Source organism: Phyllostomus discolor, chromosome 10 (assembly GCF_004126475.2).
Source record: "Phyllostomus discolor isolate MPI-MPIP mPhyDis1 chromosome 10, mPhyDis1.pri.v3, whole genome shotgun sequence".
NCBI lineage: Eukaryota > Metazoa > Chordata > Mammalia > Chiroptera > Phyllostomidae > Phyllostomus > Phyllostomus discolor.
Window position 1 is genome coordinate 70,860,526 of NC_040912.2, and position 18,769 is coordinate 70,879,294.

General features: G+C 36.5%; 1 protein-coding gene across 3 annotated transcripts in view; it reads right to left on the reverse strand.

The window, feature by feature from the left end:
* IQUB (IQ motif and ubiquitin domain containing) overlaps positions 1–18,217 on the reverse strand; it is an 85,983-nt gene extending 67,766 nt beyond the window's left edge. For 2 of the 3 annotated variants that reach the window (XM_036010860.1, XM_028525821.2), the window contains exons 1-6: positions 18,041–18,217; positions 12,351–12,763; positions 10,039–10,173; positions 6,194–6,355; positions 5,935–6,107; positions 5,578–5,733 (exon numbers count right to left, since the gene is read on the reverse strand). In XM_036010860.1, the coding sequence (XP_035866753.1) occupies positions 5,578–5,733; positions 5,935–6,107; positions 6,194–6,355; positions 10,039–10,173; positions 12,351–12,759 (1,035 nt within the window). In that variant the 5' untranslated portion in view covers positions 12,760–12,763; positions 18,041–18,217. Of the gene's footprint in view, positions 1–5,577; positions 5,734–5,934; positions 6,108–6,193; positions 6,356–10,038; positions 10,174–12,350; positions 12,769–18,040 lie in introns of all 3 variants that reach the window. The other variant, XM_036010859.1, reaches the window with a different exon arrangement.
* Between the last annotated feature and the right edge of the window lie 552 nt (positions 18,218–18,769).

The following is an 18,769-nucleotide window of genomic DNA, read 5'->3' on the forward strand; positions in this document are numbered from 1 at the left end:
ATAGACCCGTTCACCCAGACAGGTAGGCAGGGCAAAGCCAGGCGGGTGTGGGTAGGCACGCAGTGATTGGGGAGAACTCGGCTCAAACTGGGCGTGAACTGGGCACAAACTCGGTGCATAAGCCACCCGGGGCGCGCAAGATTGCAGCGGTGTGAGTGTGCAAGCGGCGGCTGGCGGACCCAGTGAAGCAGCAATTGTGGACCAGGGCAGAGTGCACAACCCAGGATCCCAGAGAAGGGACTGCATTCCTGGGAGAATGGAACTACCACCATTGTTCCCTCCCGCCCCCCCCACCCGTCCCCACATACAACGTCACAATCTAGTGACTGGGGTGCCCAGCCCAGGTAAACACCTAAGGCTCCGCCCCTCACCGTAACAAGAGCAACCAGACTGGAAAAAAAGAAAAAAAAAAGGAGAGAGAGGGAGAGATATGTTTCCAACAGAAGAACAGATGAGTCCCCCAGGACTCTTCCTTTTGAGCGACTAAGAAATAGCCAATCTATCACATGCACAGTTCAAAACACTGGTATCAGAAAGCTCATGGAATTGGTTGATTTTGGGTGCAAATTAGATGAAAAGATGCAGGTTACCATAAAAGAGATGAAGGAAGATACACAGAGGAGAGCCAATAATGAAGGAAAGGAAACTGGGTCTAAAAACAATACAGTGAACCAGAAGGAAGATAGAAACAACCAAGCAGGACAGCATGAAGAAATAAGAATTCAAAAAAACGAGGAGAAGCTTAGGAACCTCAAGGACATCTTTAAAAAAAAAGTTCCAACATCCAAATTATAGGGGTACCAGAATGGGGAGGGGAAAAGCAACAGATTGAGCACATATTTGAACAAATAATAAAGGAGAACTTCCCCAATCTGGCAAAGGAAATAGTCTTCCAAGAAATCCAGGAAGCTCAGAAAGCCCCAAAGAAGTTGGACCAAAGAAGAAACACACCAAGGCACATCATAATTACATTAGCCAAGGTAAAAATGAAGGAGAGAATCCTAGAAGCAGCAAGAGATAAGGGGACAGTAACCTACAAAGGAGTTCCCATCAGACTGTCAGCTGATTTCTCCAAAGAGACCTTACAGGCAAGAAGGGGCTGGAAAGAAATATTCCAAGTCATGAAAGACAAGGACCTACACCCCAGATTGCTCTATCCAGCAAAGCTCTCATTTAGAATGGAAGGGCAGATAAAGTGCTTCTCAGATAAGGTCAAGTTAAAGGAGTTCATCACCACCAAGCCCTTATTTTATGAAATGTTAAAGGGACTTATCTAAGAAAAGAAGATAAAGAAAAAACATGTATAGTAAAAGGACAGCAAACTCACAATTATTAACAACCACACCTAAAGCAAAACCAAAAGAAACTAAGCAAACAACTAGAACAGGAACAGATCCACAGAAATGGAGATCATATGGAGGGTTAGCAACAGGGGAGTGGGAGGAGGAGAGCGGGGGAAAAGGTACAGAGAATAAGTAGCATAGAATGTAGGCTGAAAATAGATAGGGGGAGGGCAAGAATAGTACGGGAAATGTAGAAGCTAAAGAACTCATAAGTATGACACATGGACATAAACTAAAGGGGGGATATGGGTGGGAGAGGGTGTACAGGGTGGAGGGGAGTGAAGGGGGAAAATGAGACAACTATAATAGCATAATCAATAAAATATATTAAAAAATTAATGTATTAAATAATTAGTAAAGCATAGCAGGTAAATAAAAAGAATTAGAAAGAAAACTAATGAACTTGATGATAGATCATTAGATATTATATTCTGTGAAGCAAAAGAAAAAAAAGTAAATGAACAGACAGTTAAAGACCATCATTGACACCATCAGGAAACACTTAAGGGACTACTTCAGGCTGGAAGAAAGTGACACCAAATGTTCATTTTAACCAAAATGAAGAAATAAATAGCAGCAGGAAAGGTAATTACATTGTTAAATATATGACTATAGAAATATAGTTTCTTCTTTTCTACTCTTATTTAAAAGACAACTGCATAAAATAATAATTATAAAAGGAATTTTAGGGCTTAGAACATAGAAAGAATGTACAAATTTGCATGATAATGATAGCACAAAAAAGGAAGGGTGAAATTGGAGTTCAATTACAGCAAGAATTCAGTATTTTTTGAATTTCAGTGTTAATGTGAAATGAAGTCTGTGTATGTGAGGTCTGTCCAGAAAAGTCAAGCCATTGGAAATGGAACAAGAAGAGTTTGTGAAACATCACTCTAACCTGGCAACCAAGGACAGTGGACTGGAATGTGCATGTGGGAACAATGATGACTTCACTGTACTAGTCAGTGGGGGTGGCAGATACCATTGAGTCAGCACGTGTACCTTATGGCATGGCATTCAAAATGACTGAGCAAGTAGAACAGCAAATCTGCATCAAATTTTGTGTTAAGCTTGAACATTCCTAAGGAAACTACTCAGATGATTCAGAAGGCTGCAGCTGGTGATGGGCAACTGGTGACTGGCAGCTTTATCACAACAACGCACCCACTCACACATCATGTCTCGTGCAGAGATTTTTGGCAAAACATCAAAGCACCCAGGTGACTTAACCCCACTAAAAACCAAATTCGGTACCTTGTGACTTGGATTGTCCCCAAATTAAAATCACCTTTGAAAAGGAAGAGATTTCAGACCATCAATGAGATTCAGGAAAATATGATGGGGCAGTTGATGGCATTTGGGAGAACTGTGTGACATCCCAAGGTGCCTACTTTGAAGGGGACTGAGACATCTTGTCCCATATGTAATGTTTCTTGTATCTTTTGTGTTCTTCAATAAATGTCTCTGTTTTTCATATTACATGGCTGGATACCTTCTGGGCAGACCTCATATTGTTATCAATAGAGATGTATATTGTAAACCCTAGATTACACTTAGACAATCACTTAGGAAATAACTCAAGAATAATTTCAAAAAACAATAAGATAATAATAAAAATGATAACCCAATTATCAAAAATGGGTAAGGATATATATATACATTTCTCCTCAGACTACATCCAAGTTGCTAAAAAGCGCAATAGAATACCACTTCACACTTGTTAGGATGGCTAAAATCAAAAAACAACAACTGTTGATAAGGATGTGGAAAACTGGAATCCTCACACACTGCTGAGTGGACTTAAAATGGTAAAGTTGCTCTGAAAAACAGTTTGGCAGTTTCCCAAAAAGTTTAAACATAGACTTATCATATGATCCAGCAATTATAATCCTGGCCACATACACAAAAGAAATAAATACATGTGTCCACATAAAAAAACTGTACATGAATTTTACAGCAGCTTTATTCCTAATAGCTAGTAAGTGGAAACAGACCAAATGTCCATCAACTGATAAATGGACACACAAACTGTGGTATATACATTTGCATATATATGCAATATTACATTGCATATATCCAATATACAATTGGATATATGCAATGTAATATTCTGCAATATAAATAACTGAAGTATTAATACACGAAGTATTACAACATGAATGAGCCTTGAAAACATTATGCTAAGAAAAAAGTCACAAAGATTACATATTGTATGATTTCATGTATATGAAATATCCAGGAAAGGCAAATCAATAGAGGCAGAAAGTAGATTAGCAGATGCCTAAGGCAGAAAGGAGTGGAGGGAAACAGGATTGTTATTGGGTACAGAATTCCTTTCTGGGATGATGGCAATGTTCTAAAATTGATTGTATTATGGTTGAAGAACTTTATATAGTAAAAATCTTTTAACTGTATAGTTTTTTGAAAAAGGATACTAAAAAATTATACTAAAAATAAAGTTTTTAATTAAGAAACTATGAAATAATTAAAATGGCATAATAGAAAATATTTAACATGAAAGAAGGCAGTAAAGCAGAATAAAAATACAGAGAGACACACAACTATAAAAAAAACTATAGCAAAATTGCTGATATAATCCCACCTTATCAGTAATTGTATTAAAGATAAATGTGTTAAACATTCCAGTCAAAAGGCAGATTATCACACTGGATAAAAAGATAAACTCCATTATATGCTGTCTATAAGAAGTATACTCTAGATTCAGTCTCAAATTAGTTGAAAGTAGAAGAATGAAGAAAGATAGACTATGCAAACATAACATAAAAGAGTTGGAATGGCTATATTAAATATTAGAGGAAACAGATTTTAACATCTCTTCAGTTTCACTTAGTCTGAAAACCTCCCTTGGTAATTCTACTGTCACAGGGATTAAGGCCAAGGGATAGGGGTACAAAGCTAATATATGGTCAAAGGTAACTACATACACAAACCCTAGGATTCCCTCTAAGAGAATGGGAAGAATTAGGAGCATTTAGGATTCTGGTTCTTTATATTGGGGGTGATTGATGACAAAGACTGCTTTTACTACCAATAAAACATGAATCACACTGATAAAGATTCTCTCCTTAACCAAACTTTAATCAGGCTCCTCTGAGCTCTTTTTTCAACTATGCCTTGACATTTGGGCTTCTCTGTTCATTTTTGCATTATTCAATTTTATTAAGAATCCTGCTATTCAAGCCCTAAAATAAAATTTTACCCTTTATGACAGCATAGACAGACCTGGAGAACATTATGCTAAGTGAAACAAGCCAGTCAGAGAAAAACAAACACCATGTGACTTCACTCATATTTGGAATCTAATGAATAAACTTGAATTAACAAGTAAAATAGAGACAGACTCATTAGAAAGCAGGCTGACAGCTCTGGGGTGGGGGGTGTTGGGGGTGGAGGGGCGAAGCAAAAAGGGAAAAGAACTCATGGACAACAAACAGTGTGGTGATAGGGGGGAGTATAAGAGGGACAAATGGTAATGAAAAAATATAATAAAAAATAAATTTAAAAAAGATTAAAAAGGAAGAAATAAAGACAGTCACCTTCGAGTTAAATGGAAAAGGAAAGAAAAATATTTTACATAAATAGACTCAAAATCCACAAGAAATTTCCTTTGTCATAAGTCTAAAACATAAATGTTGAATTAATTAAAAAGTAAACATAAAATTTAAATGATAGGTATGATAGTTTTAAAAATGGACATGTAAGTTACAAATTTGATTTAAACTTAATAATTTTAGAAGATGCTAAACTGCTGAACTCTAATAAAAAGTATATTGTACCAATATGAAAAATAAAGAGAATCCTGCTAACTCAGTTTAACCAGAATCCTCACCCTCAATAGCTGGTCACCCTTAATGTTTGATCAGGTTCCTCATCTTCCTCCATCCTCCAGATGATGCCCAATCTGTCTGACCTGCCTTTGGCAAAACTCCTGTTAGGCTGGTTAGGCTGAAAACCCCTTTACCCCTGAGGTGTTCTCTTACTAATTTTCCATCCACTGACCCCTACCCTGCTCCTTAGCTATAAATTCCCATTTTTCCTGTTGTATTTGGAGTTAAGCCTGACCTTTCTACAAAATCCCAGTGTAGTAACCCCTCATCCTTACCATCTTCAACAAGTGTTACAATTTTTTTCCTTAACAACACGGATGTGGATTCTTCTCAATTGACTCACATATTTAATTTTTAGTATTTACACATAATAAAAGTTATCTTACCGCTGCTAATCTCTGAGCATGGTATTCTGCTGCTGAAAAATACCTTCCTGGAGTTACCAGTTTATCAGTTACATTTGATACATATACACCAATTTTAGTCATCTGTGTGGATGTTGTATTTACAGTTTGTTGGAGCTTTCTTCTCTGAAAGACTGTCTAAAATAAAAATATAAAAATTTTAACTAAATATCTACTCCATACACATATAAGAGCACATTTTCCTAAATACTTAATATTCTTTTTTTATTTTAATTGCCATATAATTCCTTAGAAGATTTTTATTTTAAAGAGGTATACAGCATAACATTTATTGATTCTGTAACTTCAAAAACCTATAGGGAAAAATAAAAATATTACCTGGGTATCCCTACAAAATACATTGTGTTTTTCAGGAATCTTTTTAGGTACAGTTTGTGTTCCAGCATTGTGATATTCTATTCCTGTTATTTTATGTCTGAATCCACCAAGAAATGGCTTGTGAAAGTCAGATTTTACAATCTCAACAGCTACCTGCTGGTACCGATTAGTGCCTGAGGAGATAAAACCAAGACTGAATGGGAGTTCAACTATAAACCAACTTTATGATACTTTACCTAAAAGACATCAAATAACTAACCAGTTTGTACTCTGACAATTATCACTTGAGAGGCATCATCTGACCTATTTATTCTTTTGACTGGATATACATCTGGAAGTGTAGAAAAGATTTCCACTTGTGCAATATCCTGTGTCTTAACTCCATGTTGTAGTAGAGTCTCATTATTTTTAAGAATCTTTCCTAAAAATGAGATAAAATTATAAGATCTGTTATGACAAAAAATGACTATATGTACTTATTTTAAGGGGATGAAAAATATCACAGATTTTTATATAAACATGTTCGATTACTAACATATTGATTGGCATCAAGTACCAAATATTAATGGTATCCATCTCTTGCTATGTTAGTACAGAAAAGTCCACAATGTGAAAAGTTAAGGTGGTACTCCTGAGCAAGAATTCAGCATTATAAGTAAAGCTAAAACTTTCAACTCATCAGAAATGCAGAAATACAATAACCATACAACTCTGTAAGCATTTAAAAATTTAAAAAACCTGTTCTATACAATGAGCAAAACCATGTTCTAAATACTCTCTAAAAATGACAGTGTTATATGTAAGCACAGGGCATACCATATCAGGGAAAACTTGATTATTTTAATACTCACCTTTCTCTCTAGTAGAAAAGTATACAGTCAGAATTCCAAAGAATCCCTTCCCTTCTCTATTTCTATAATCGGAAACTCATATAAATTAATTAATGTCAAGGTATAAAGCTCAGTTTTGTGCTTGAAAAAGTATACATCACTTTATGTTGTATTGCTTCAACTTCTACCCCCTCCCCATTGGTTTATTCTATAAATTGACTCTAAGTTTATTAACCTATTTTAAGGCATATAAAAGTATGTATAATGTTACTGGCTGCTGTTTTGTATCATGAAAACTTTATTGATAGAACCCATATCAATGTTCCAATGTATGGTCATCCTAATTACAATTAATAATTTGAGCACAGCAAAGGTTTTCTTATATTTGTTTTTAGAAATGTATCAGATACCACTAGCCTTTTTTAATGTTTGATGATTATCAATGTATATTTTAAATTTTTTTTAGTTTTTCAATTACAGTTTACATTCAATATTATATTAGTTTCATATGTATGCATAGTGGTTAAACAATCATATACTTTACAAAGTGTTCCCCCTAATATTTCCAGTACCCACCTGGCACCACACATAGTTCAAGGAAACACAAAATTCTTTGAATTTCAATCTTACCCTAAATTCTTAATTTAAACAATTAAAATGAATGTTTCATGGGTTTTGTGATATGTTGAAATAAAGGTCCCAAAATATTCACGTCCTAAACCCCAGAACCTAGGAATGCTACCTTGTATGACAAAAGTGACTGTAGACTTTATTAAGGATTTTGAGATGGAGAGATTATCCTGGATTATCACAGTGCTCTTATAAGAGAAAGGAAGAGGGAGATTTGACTACAGAGGCAAAGATATGACAGAGCAGAACGATTTGAAGATGCGAAGCTTCCAGCTTTGAAGGTTTGATGATGAAGGAATGGGTCATGAGCCAGTGAGTGCAAGGAGTGCAATTCTAGAAGCCGGAAAAGGCAAGGAAGCAGATCCTTTCCAGAACTCTGAGAACAGTCCTGATAACACCTTGGCTTTGTCTGAGTGAAAATGAGTTAGGATTTCTGGCCTTCTGAACTGTAAGGGAAATAATGTGTTGCTTTAAGCTACTCAAGCTGTGACTAATTGTTACAACAGCCATAGGAACCTAATACATATTTGGAGAGCCCTCTTCATTCCTCTACTTGTTTCTGTAGTAGGCTGAGTCCCACCAAACATGAATTCTAGGTCTAGTACCTGAAGAAAGCACCTATCTTAGGGGGTGGGTGGTTGACATAAAATCCAGCTCTTTAATTATTACTGCTACTGACATAAGCCTATTACCCAGGGGTGATGCCAAGTACTTACACATAAAAATAAAGATCATGAAGTACAAAGAGAGTCTTAAGTACCAGTGGTCAACTACTCCAGTCTCAAAATGCTCTCCTCCACTTTTGAGCTTTACCTTATAGTTAATGCCACATAGTTTCAAATTTCCTTTTTGGAGTTATATCTAGACTTAAGTTCAGACTCTGCCATTTATTACCTATGTGAATTTGGACAAGTTCCCTGAGCTTGAGTTTTCCTCTCTCTCAAAAAAAATCATAATACAGGGGTTTTGTGCAGATTGAATAATAATGTGATAATGTAAGCAGAACATTTTGTAAAAGGGCTATCAGATAGTAAATGCTCAATATATTAGCCATCATCACCAACACAATCATGATCATCATTAGCGTCACCATCACCACTTAAATTTTAGCTTTGTTTCCCAACCAAGCTTTGATAATCAGTTGTTCAAGTACACAAATGTTACACTACCCATTACATTATTAGAGCACATTCATTGTAATAGTTTCAGGAAAACAATTTTGAAAGTGAACTGATTTCTTTTTCTGATTTGGCAAGGAGGAACTTGATAGGTATGGCTAACTACTTTATAGTGCTTAGAATTTTTCCACAAGGAAATGTTATTGTGGCCCCTTTATAAGTTAATGCCAGAACATTTTAAGCTAAAATATTATGATTTGTGTAGACATATCTACAGAAGCATTTATTTAGATATATTAGTCTGGTTAACTGCACCACAAAGACTACATCCTCTCCTAACACAAAGCTAATGTGAGGTGGGTTGTTCAATATTGACCACAAAATATAAATAAACTTGAACATCAAGGGAATATGAACTGACCTTAATGTGTCAAGACAAACAGATAAACCATGTTCAGCCCTCTTCTTATTCTATACATGTTCATTCCTCCTCAATTTTTTTCAACATCATTTTTTCCCACTCTCTGCCACGCTAAACTTCTTACCACTTCCCAAAAGTCCTAGTTTTTTTCTCACCTCTTTGGGACTTAGCATAAGTATTATGACTTTTAAAAAATATTTATTGTTGTTTGAGTACAGTTGCCTTCATTTTCTCCTCACCACTCTTCCCCATCCCACCCATGCTCACCTCCAACTCTCAATCCTACCCCTCTTTGGCTTTGTCCATGTGTCCTTTATATATGTTCCTTGACATCCCTTCCCCTTTTTTTACCCCGTTATCTCCCTTGTCCCTCCCCTCTGGTTACTGTCAGTTTGTTCTTTATTTCAGTGTCTCTGGTTATATTTTGCTTGCTTGTTTATTTTGTTGATTAGGTTCCACTTACAGGTGAGATCATGTGGTATTTGTCTTTCACCACCTGGTTTATTTCACTTAGCATATTATCATTATCATTTTTATTAAAAGCAGCTTTCTAGAATCTCCCAGTTTCTTTCTTCTCTGTATTTGCAGCTTTTTTTAAGATTTTATTTATTTATTAGAGAGGGAAGGGAGGAAGAAAGAGAGAGAGAGAAACATCAATGTGCGGTTGCTAAAGGCCGTGCCCTGCAACCCAGGCATGTACCCTGACTGGGAATCGAACCTGCGATGCTTTGGTTCACAGCCTGCACTCAATCCACTGAGCTACACCAGCCAGGGCTGTATTTGCAGCTTTCTGTGCATATCTCCATTAAAACATTTACACACTATGTGGTAACTACAGCATGCATCTTTCTTACTAGTCCATAAACAACTGGAATACAGGGAATTTGTTTCATGCTTATATATTCAGTTCTTGGTAAAGTATTAAGAATAAAGTATGTCCTCAATAAAATGTGTTGAATGAATACCTAACCACAATATAGTGTTCAAAGAGTAAATATCAAGATACTGAGTTGAACAAACCAAAGATCTTGATAGTTACATGTCAAAAAATTAAATTATTAACACTAAAGAAATCTTGATAAATTTTATTAACTTCCAAGCTTACCTGCATATCTTAGCTGCAGTACATCAGATGGCACATTTAGTAAGTATGAAAAGTGATCCCTGAGGTATTTTAAAGTGCTGTCAATATTAAAAGATATTATAATTTCCTGGCCCACAGGAAGAAGAACAATTTTTACTGTAGATTATAAAAAAAGAAAAGAAATAATTATAGTCAAAAACAAGGTTAGCAACTTACAGTCCACAAGCAGACAGAAAATCACGGAACAATTTTTAATCATATAGATGCAGTTGCATCTGTCATGTTCCCCCATTACACCTCCATAATAAGAGTTACTTTACATTTTCTATGATGAGAAGTGACATTTAATTGCAACCTTTTGCTTTGAAAATCAATCTAGAATCTCAAAAAATAGCATCAATGATGAACACCTGCTCCCTCAAAATTCACATCTCTCTTCCATTCCCTGGCATGAGTATGAGCTTAGTGCCCATTCAGGATTACCTCCTTGCTCAGAATACCACAGGAAACAGAAAATAAAACTAAACTGCTTTGAAGAATTCCCAACATCTGCTATATGTTACTCAGATATAAATATAAAAAATCTAGAGGGTGTTCCAGTGCTTTGATTAGATATTGATATCATATGTGATTAAATCAGTGCATATTTATGAAATTAAGAAAAACTAATATATTTTCAAAGAAAATTTTCTTTGACCTTGCAACTACAAAGGGTATCTCATACTAAGTCCATTTTTCTTCCCAAAATTTATGTCTATAGTTGCCAAAATGCAAAACAGAAAATCACTGCTTTGTAAATATCTGAAATAATTACACAAATATCTGTAATAACTGTACAAACCAACTTTTCACAAAAACACACATTATGTGGCTCACTCCCCACTTTGTAAATAGAAAATCAGTACACATTAAAAAAACTGTCATTATAAAATGATTATTTGTTTAACAATCGTAGGAAGGAAATGCAGTATTTAAAAACTGTTATGGGGTAAACTTTTTTCTTTTACATATACAGACTTTAAATTTTAATGAAGAAGATGCAATAAGACAGAAGACAGAGTGCATACTGTAAGCCAACAAAAGCCTTGTGTATTTCTAGGTGTCTGAAATGACAGTTTTCATAGGCTAAATGAGACATCAGTAATCCCAGGATGAAATTCAACTAGGCACTGTTGATGCTAAGGGTCTCTGAGCTTGTTAAAACTTATTTTCACAGTTATCTGCTAGCAAAGAGAACATTTCCACAGATGTTAAATTCTCAGAAGGCTATTTTAATTGTTTTATATATTGAAAATTCAATGATAAATTTATTTTGAAATTTTCTTAGTAGTAAATTCCTAAATTCTGGGAAAGGAGGTATGTTAAGGAATTTGTGAGCCTCAGGACTAAGAAAACATTTTTTAAAAGTCACCATGTGTTTGTTATAAGCTACAATATCCGGGAATCACAAAAATATCAAAAAATGAATCCCAAGTTTACAATGAAATCATAAAATTGAAGAGTAACACCTTCAATCAGATGTAATTGGACTCAATTAATTTCCTCTTCTTCCTTTTCATTCTTAGCTTATGCTTATGTGGACATGCCACATAAGAGTACACTACACCACCGGATTCAAAAGCTAAATTTCGCCAGCTCTCCTATACTGCTGCTGTTATTATTAAGTGGCAGCAGGTGTTTTCCACCCTGTGGGTGAAAACTCTCTCAAAACTTGTGGACTAAGGGGAGAAGCAGCAGTCAGTTAAGAAAGGTTCTTTGTGTAACCACTTTCTTGCCGCCCCCCTCTGCTTTGTTACCAACAATGTAGTAGTATCTCCTACATGCCACCAATATTGTATCTTTAACTATAATGAAGGACAGTGATTTTTCTAAAGCTCAATATAAGGTTAAAACTACACAGAAATTTGGTCATACTTAAAAGCAACATAATGTGAGCGCTGGATATGAAACTCAGAAATCTGGGTCAAGTTCCCATCCTACTGCTTGCTACCTACATAAAATTAATTCCAAATTGGCATGCAAAAAAATTACAATTATATTCAAGAACTTGCCTACTATTTTTCAAGATTTGTAAACATTTAAAAAATATACTGTATTTGGGAAAAAATATCTTTAAAGTTTAAAGATATTCATTTATTTAGGGAAAGTACATACTGTAGAATAGAGAAGCTTCGCACATAGTTAAGCCATTCCAGTGGTGTAGCTAGAGAAGTTCAGTGGGTAGGAAAAGGGAAATAACATCACCTATAAAACAAATCTTTAAGCAAAAACAAGAAAAAGCAACCATTCTTCAAAATGGAGATAGGAAATGTCCTGTCTTCCTTAGGTAATACCTGTTGCTGAAGAATCTATCATTGGTGTTTTTAGAGTTTCCTTCACAGCCTTCATTTTTTCTAGAAATGCCACATAATCATTTGAATGCTCCTTGGCTGACTGTGTTGCATTATCATAGACTGTTAAATAGGGCTCTTTATAATGTCTTAGAGACTGTGAAACCTGTTCGGGAGACATAACCTCTTCCATGAGCTGTTCTTCGTCGTTTGATGGCAGGCTTGCAGAACTCTGGTCACTCTGCTCCTTAACCCGGCCACCACCAGATGGCTCTGGTTCTAATTCATTGTCTTCTGACTCCTGAAGGTCTTCTGACGTAACTGGAATATTGATAGCCTCGTAAGCGTTGTCACTTTCTTCTGCTGCATTAAGAGCATCCTGAGCATCAAATTCTTCTTCCTGTTTAGACATCTTCCTGAATTGAGAAAAATTAATATTTACTATACATAAAAATTTCTCTACCAAATATCAAATTCATTGCTGGTATACAGTAATGTCCATAATATATTAAAATGTTGCTCATTAATTTAAAAAAAATGATTATCTTGGTAATAACATCAGGTAAAACATCAGTGAATTTTTAATAAAACACCACAGAAAGTAAACACGTATTATCAAAAAGAAACTCCAAGCACAAGTAATTTGAAAGAAATCTTTAAAGAATATATTGAAAAATATTTTGAAATATATTGTCATCTCTTCCTTATCTAACAATCAATATTTGTGAAAGGACTTTTTGAATAACTTTTTTCCTAAATACAAAACTAACATAGGATTTATGCTCTGGCATTACAATTGGTTAGATACTCTAAGAAACCTGCCAACTCACAAGGCAACTATAACCTGGATAGTACACATCTTGGTGGCAGCTTTGATCTCAAAAGTTGTAGCAGAGATCTCCAATGACCTCTACTCATTCCCAAAACAAACATATCAACAAATAAGTATGCATTGATCCTGGAGCAGAATAGGGCCTGAGCTACTTACTGCAACCAGAAGCTTTGGCCTGGAAAACAGTTTGACAGCAGCCAGGAGGGTGCTGGGTGGAGGAGTGGAGGTCAGGGTGGAGGAGGGCAGCCCAGAGCCAAGCAACAGAGACAAGAGCTGGTTCAGAGTAGTGAGGGGCCAGTCAGCAGTGAGCCTAACTACAGAGGCTGGTAGTCAGGAAGGAGGGATAGAGGAGGTGACCTTGAGGCTAATTTCTGTGGCAACCAGCAGAGGGAAGGTTAAAATCTGGAACAGTAGTGAGATGGGAAGTCTGAGACTGGGGTTTCCGTTTGAAGCACAAATCCTTATGGAGAAAAAAATTAACCTGAGTCAGTTAAGTTGTCTGGCTACTAGTTGACAAATTTTAAAAAATATATAGGTTTATCTGGAATAAACCTATATATTTGTTGAATCCAATGAATATAGTATTAGAGTTGAAGAGGGAAATAGTAAACTGCAAGATAAATAGATTTTACACAAAGTGCTGCAAAGAAATAAGGATATAAAAAATATGAGAGTTTAGGAAGCATGGAAAAAAGAAAAAGAAAGTCTAGTATATTTTTCTGCTAAGCATATACCTTGTTGTGAGCTAAGAATGGGCTTGCGTTGCTAACATAAAAACAACAAAGAACATACAAAGAGCCTGTACGTGGCCTGTGAAGCCCTTTGCAGAAAGTTTGCCAGGCCCTGATCTAGTATGTCAACTTGAAGTCCCAGAAAAAACAGAAAGATGGAAATAAAGGAAATATCTTAAAAATTGTTGACTGAGAATTTTTCAAAATGATGAAATATAGATCCATATATAATGGATCCAAGAAGCACAACATAAATATATACCTAACAGGATAAAGAAAAATAATTCATAGCCACACACTGTAATTAAATTACAGAGTAACAAGGAAGGTCCAGAAAGAAAACAGTGATGATATATAGGGCATGTCATCTACTGTTTTGAATCATATTAATTTGCTGACATTAATAAAAAGGAAAGAAAAGTAAAATCACTGCAGATTGCTCATCAGAAAATTAGAAGCCAAGGCAACAATATACTAATTAAAATAAGATAGCAACCAACCCAGAATTGTGTACCCAGCAAAATTATCTCTCCAGAAAGAAAATAGATTTATTTACAAGTAAGTTACCACCAAGATACCTGCTCTAAAAAAAATTTACCTAAAGGATACACTTGAAAAAGGAGGAAAATGGACCCAATGGAAGCATGAAGTTCAAAGAAGGAAAGATAACCAAATAAATAATAAACATGTGGGTAAACCCAAATAAATATTGTCAACACAAAATAACAGCAAAACCTTGAAATATTAGACAACAAAATACGGTATTCGGAAGGGAAAGATGAGAATAAACTGTTCCTGAATCCTTATACTGTTTTAAAATTCAGCAGCATCCTTATACTGATTATATTATTAATCCTAGATGTTGTTAAATTAAATATACATGGTTAAGTTTCCAATACAGAAATAAAATAACTAAAGTTTTAAAATTTCAAAACAAAGAGGAAAAAACATCAACTGAGATCAAACTGAACAGAAACCAAATTTTTTTTGAAGATTTTATTTATTTATTTTTAGAGAGGGAAGGAAGGGAGAAGGAGAGAGAGAAACATCAATGTGCAGTTGCTGGGGGCCGTGGCCTGCAACCCAGGCATGTGCCCTGACTGGGAATCAAACCTGCGACACTTTGGTTCACAGCCTGCGCTCAATCCACTGAGCTACACCAGCCAGGGCAGAAACCGAATTTTTAAAAAATTCAACAAACCTCTTTAGGCTCTCACCCACTTAAAAAAAAATCTTCCTTTTGGTCATTTTCTCCCATAACAGAGCTTAATGGCTTGATTAGAAAAGAGTATCTAAACAAACCCTAAATCTTAGCAGCATACTCATCCACCTGCTTTGAAGAGTCAGTGGTAAAGCTCCTGTTTCTATCTGGTGGGTCATCCCCTAAAACGGCCAAGATGGCATCTTCTAAATCAGGAACAACAACAAAACCAAGAACTGCTCTCCAAAAACCACAACTAAAATAAGAAGACAAACCACAAACTGAGAGATATCTTCTTTTGCAAAACTCTTATCTGATAAAGAACTTGTATTCAAAATATATAGAGAACTCTGAAAACTCAATAAGAAAATAACAGTACAAAACAAAAGAGTAAACAATTAAATAGACATATCACCAAAGAATACATACAGAAGGCAAAAATAAGCAGGGCCAGGACTAGACTGAAGCCAAATGTCGTGCCTGCACTGCGTTACACTTGCACTTGAGCCTGAGAATAAATGTGTTCTAAAATTTTGGACTTAGTTGCCTCAATCGCCTCATTCTACCTCTGGCCCTGAGAACAAGTACATGAAAAGATAATTAATGTCATTAGTCACTGGAGAGATGCACCTTCAAATCACAATGAAAATTCACTGCACACCTTACAGTAGTTAATATGTGTTTGTTTAAGGTTTTTTGCCCAACAATATCAAGGGTTAGTGAGTATGAAGACACGTGGCTTTTATATCTTGATGGTAAAAACATGCATTGGAACAACATTTGGGATAATTTGTCAGTTTCCTTATAAAATTAAACACATACTTATCATATAACTCAGCAATCTATGTCCTGTACCCAAGTGGAATAAAAAGGTACATTATACAAAACTTTATAAATACTTTATTCTTTTTTTCCTTTTTATTTATTTATTTTTATTTATTTATAGAGAGGGAAGGGAGGGAGAGAGAGAAAGAGAGACAGAAAGAGAAACATCAATGTGCAGTTGCTGGGGGTCATGGCCTGCAACCCAGGCATGTGCCCTGACTGGGAATCAAACCTGTGACACTTTGGTTCGCAGCCCGCGCTCAATCCACTGAGCTTCGCCAGCCAGGGCAAGACTTTATTCTAAATCACCAAAGACTGGAAACAACACAAATATTCCTTAGCTCATAGACACATATACCGTGATATATTCATAAATGGAATACTACTTATCAATAAGAAGGAATAAACTATTGATACATACAACAAAATGGATAAATCTCAAATCATGCTAAGCAAGAAGCCAATTTGAAAGGCTACATACTGTATGATTTCCTTAAGAGAAAAAGCAAAGCTCTCGGTTAACAACCTCAAGAGTTTCCCAGGTGAAATCCAAAACTGCAAGAGACAGAAAAAAGAGGCGAACCTCACCAGTTGGTATGGTAGGTGGCGGGGGTTTTTTACTGATTTTTTTTGAGAGAGAGGAACTGTGATTTGTTTTTCACTTTTTCATGCATTCACTGGTTGCTTCTTCCCCATAGGCCTTGACCAGGGATGGAATCCACAACCTTGGTGTATCAGGATGATGCTGTAACCAACTGAGCTACTGGGCCAGGGCAGTAGGTGGCAGTTTTAATAAGCAAGACAACTTACATAGGAGGTTTGTCTTGGGCAGCTGCAAAGAGGGGTGGATCTCTGCAATCACCTATCAAAATTAAGAGTTTGTAGAGTGGCTTTAATCCACCTGAGTCATGTTCACAGACCAGATGGTCTCAACAACACACTTATCGCTAAAGAAGGGGTGTCAAACTCATTTTCACTGGGGGCCACATCAGCTTCGAGGATGCCTTCAAAGGGCCGAATGTAATTTCAACTCTTTCACAGTTAAGGAGTAGTTACATTTACACAGTCCTAAAATTATTTTGGCCCTTTGAAGGCAACCACAAGGCTGATGTGGCCCCTGGTGAAAATGAGTTTGACACCCCTGCTCTAAAGTCTTCCTTCTAGAAGCAGCTCCTAGAACAGTAATGGACCAGTGGGCAGAACCTTCAGGGACAGTGGAGGGGGTAAGGAACCCCCACTGCCTTGTCCAGTTCAAGGGTCAACCCACAGTCATGTCCTCTTGATGACCTCCTACAAAAGAACAGACCAGTAGGTACAATTTTACAGGTACAACTACATATTTGTATATGCAGAGTACCTCTAGAAGAGGAACTGGAAAACCAGGCAGTTTCTGGCGGGAGGGGGGAATGGGTGAAACGCAGATTTTCACTGTTTATTCTTTTTACTGTTTAAACATTTTGTCATTTTTGTGTATTATCTATTCGGAAGTAAATATTTTTAATCTTAAAAACTGTTTAAAAGAAAAACGCAATCTCTATTACGATTATATACAAAAAGAAGTCCCCCTTTCACCTACAAGGTATGATAGATCCAGAATGTAGTGTAAGTACTAAGGCAGCAATCTAGTTTTGATTTCTACCAAATAGACTTGAGTTTTAAAGTTTTTTTAAAAAGGCACAGCAAAAGCATGGGTGGAATGGAGTGAGAGTGCCAGTGAGAACGGTCTGCAAGCCCTGTATTTACTTAAGACTGAAAATGGTCACCGTGGATAACTAAATGTTACATCTGGCGTCTACACTATTACTGTGAAAAAGCATTTGGGGTGGGAGGTGTAGTAACCTCCTAACTAGATGCTGCTGATTCTGAATACTAAACCACAGACGCGGACCCAAAAAAGGAACCAAAGAAATAAAATTTGCTTTGCACAGTTTTTAAAGTAAGGGTGGAACATTCCTGACCAGCCCAACAGACCCCAGAGCCCGGTTGGTCGGCACAAGCGCCCAGCACACGTCTAGACCTCAGAATCCAGCGCGGGTTGAGTACCTGACTGAAGGGTGGTCTAAGGGTTGGGTCTGGAGAGGTCAACCAGAATCTGTCCTCCTACCTAAGATACTTGGCTACTCGGGTCCAGGTGGTTCCTCAGTATCCTTATAGGCGCAACTGAAGCCCGATTCTGTTGCCCGCGGTAACCTAGCAACAACCCTGGCACCACCTCCTCTCGCCTGCGCCCAGCTCCCGAAGGATGAAGATCTCGCGCTGGAAAAGATGGCAAGCGAGGGGCGGAGTGGAGCCAGGGGGTAAGGGGTGGGACGAGGGTGGGAGGAGGGGCACCAGAGGCGGCGGGGCAAGGGCGGGACAGTGGTTACTTGCTGGTTAGATATGAAAATGAATCAGACTCTAACCACTCTTCCAGGTCCCTTTCACACTCCTGGAAGAGCACCATTCTTCAAACCAAACACTGGAAGCATCGTACGCTTATAAACATAAGAAATCAGGATTATAGAAAATATAAATATGAGATGAGAATGAAGACCTTGACAAAGGAGAACACAGTTGTACAACAGTAGGTGCCTACTAGCTTTTGTTAAATTTAGAACTTGGCTCTTAGCTTCCTGGCAACCAGAGGAAAGAGAGACAGGAGCTATTACATAATACCCCTTTTAGGTCAGAAGTAGCAAAGCTTTTGTTAATCACTAAATTGTAAAGGGTTTTTTTTTATGTGTGTCTATCATCGTAAATTCTTTAAATTGAGAAAGTTTTAAAGAATTAGAGGAAAGGATCATATACATTCCTATTGCAAATGTAATAACAATGTGGCTGCCTTATAATAATA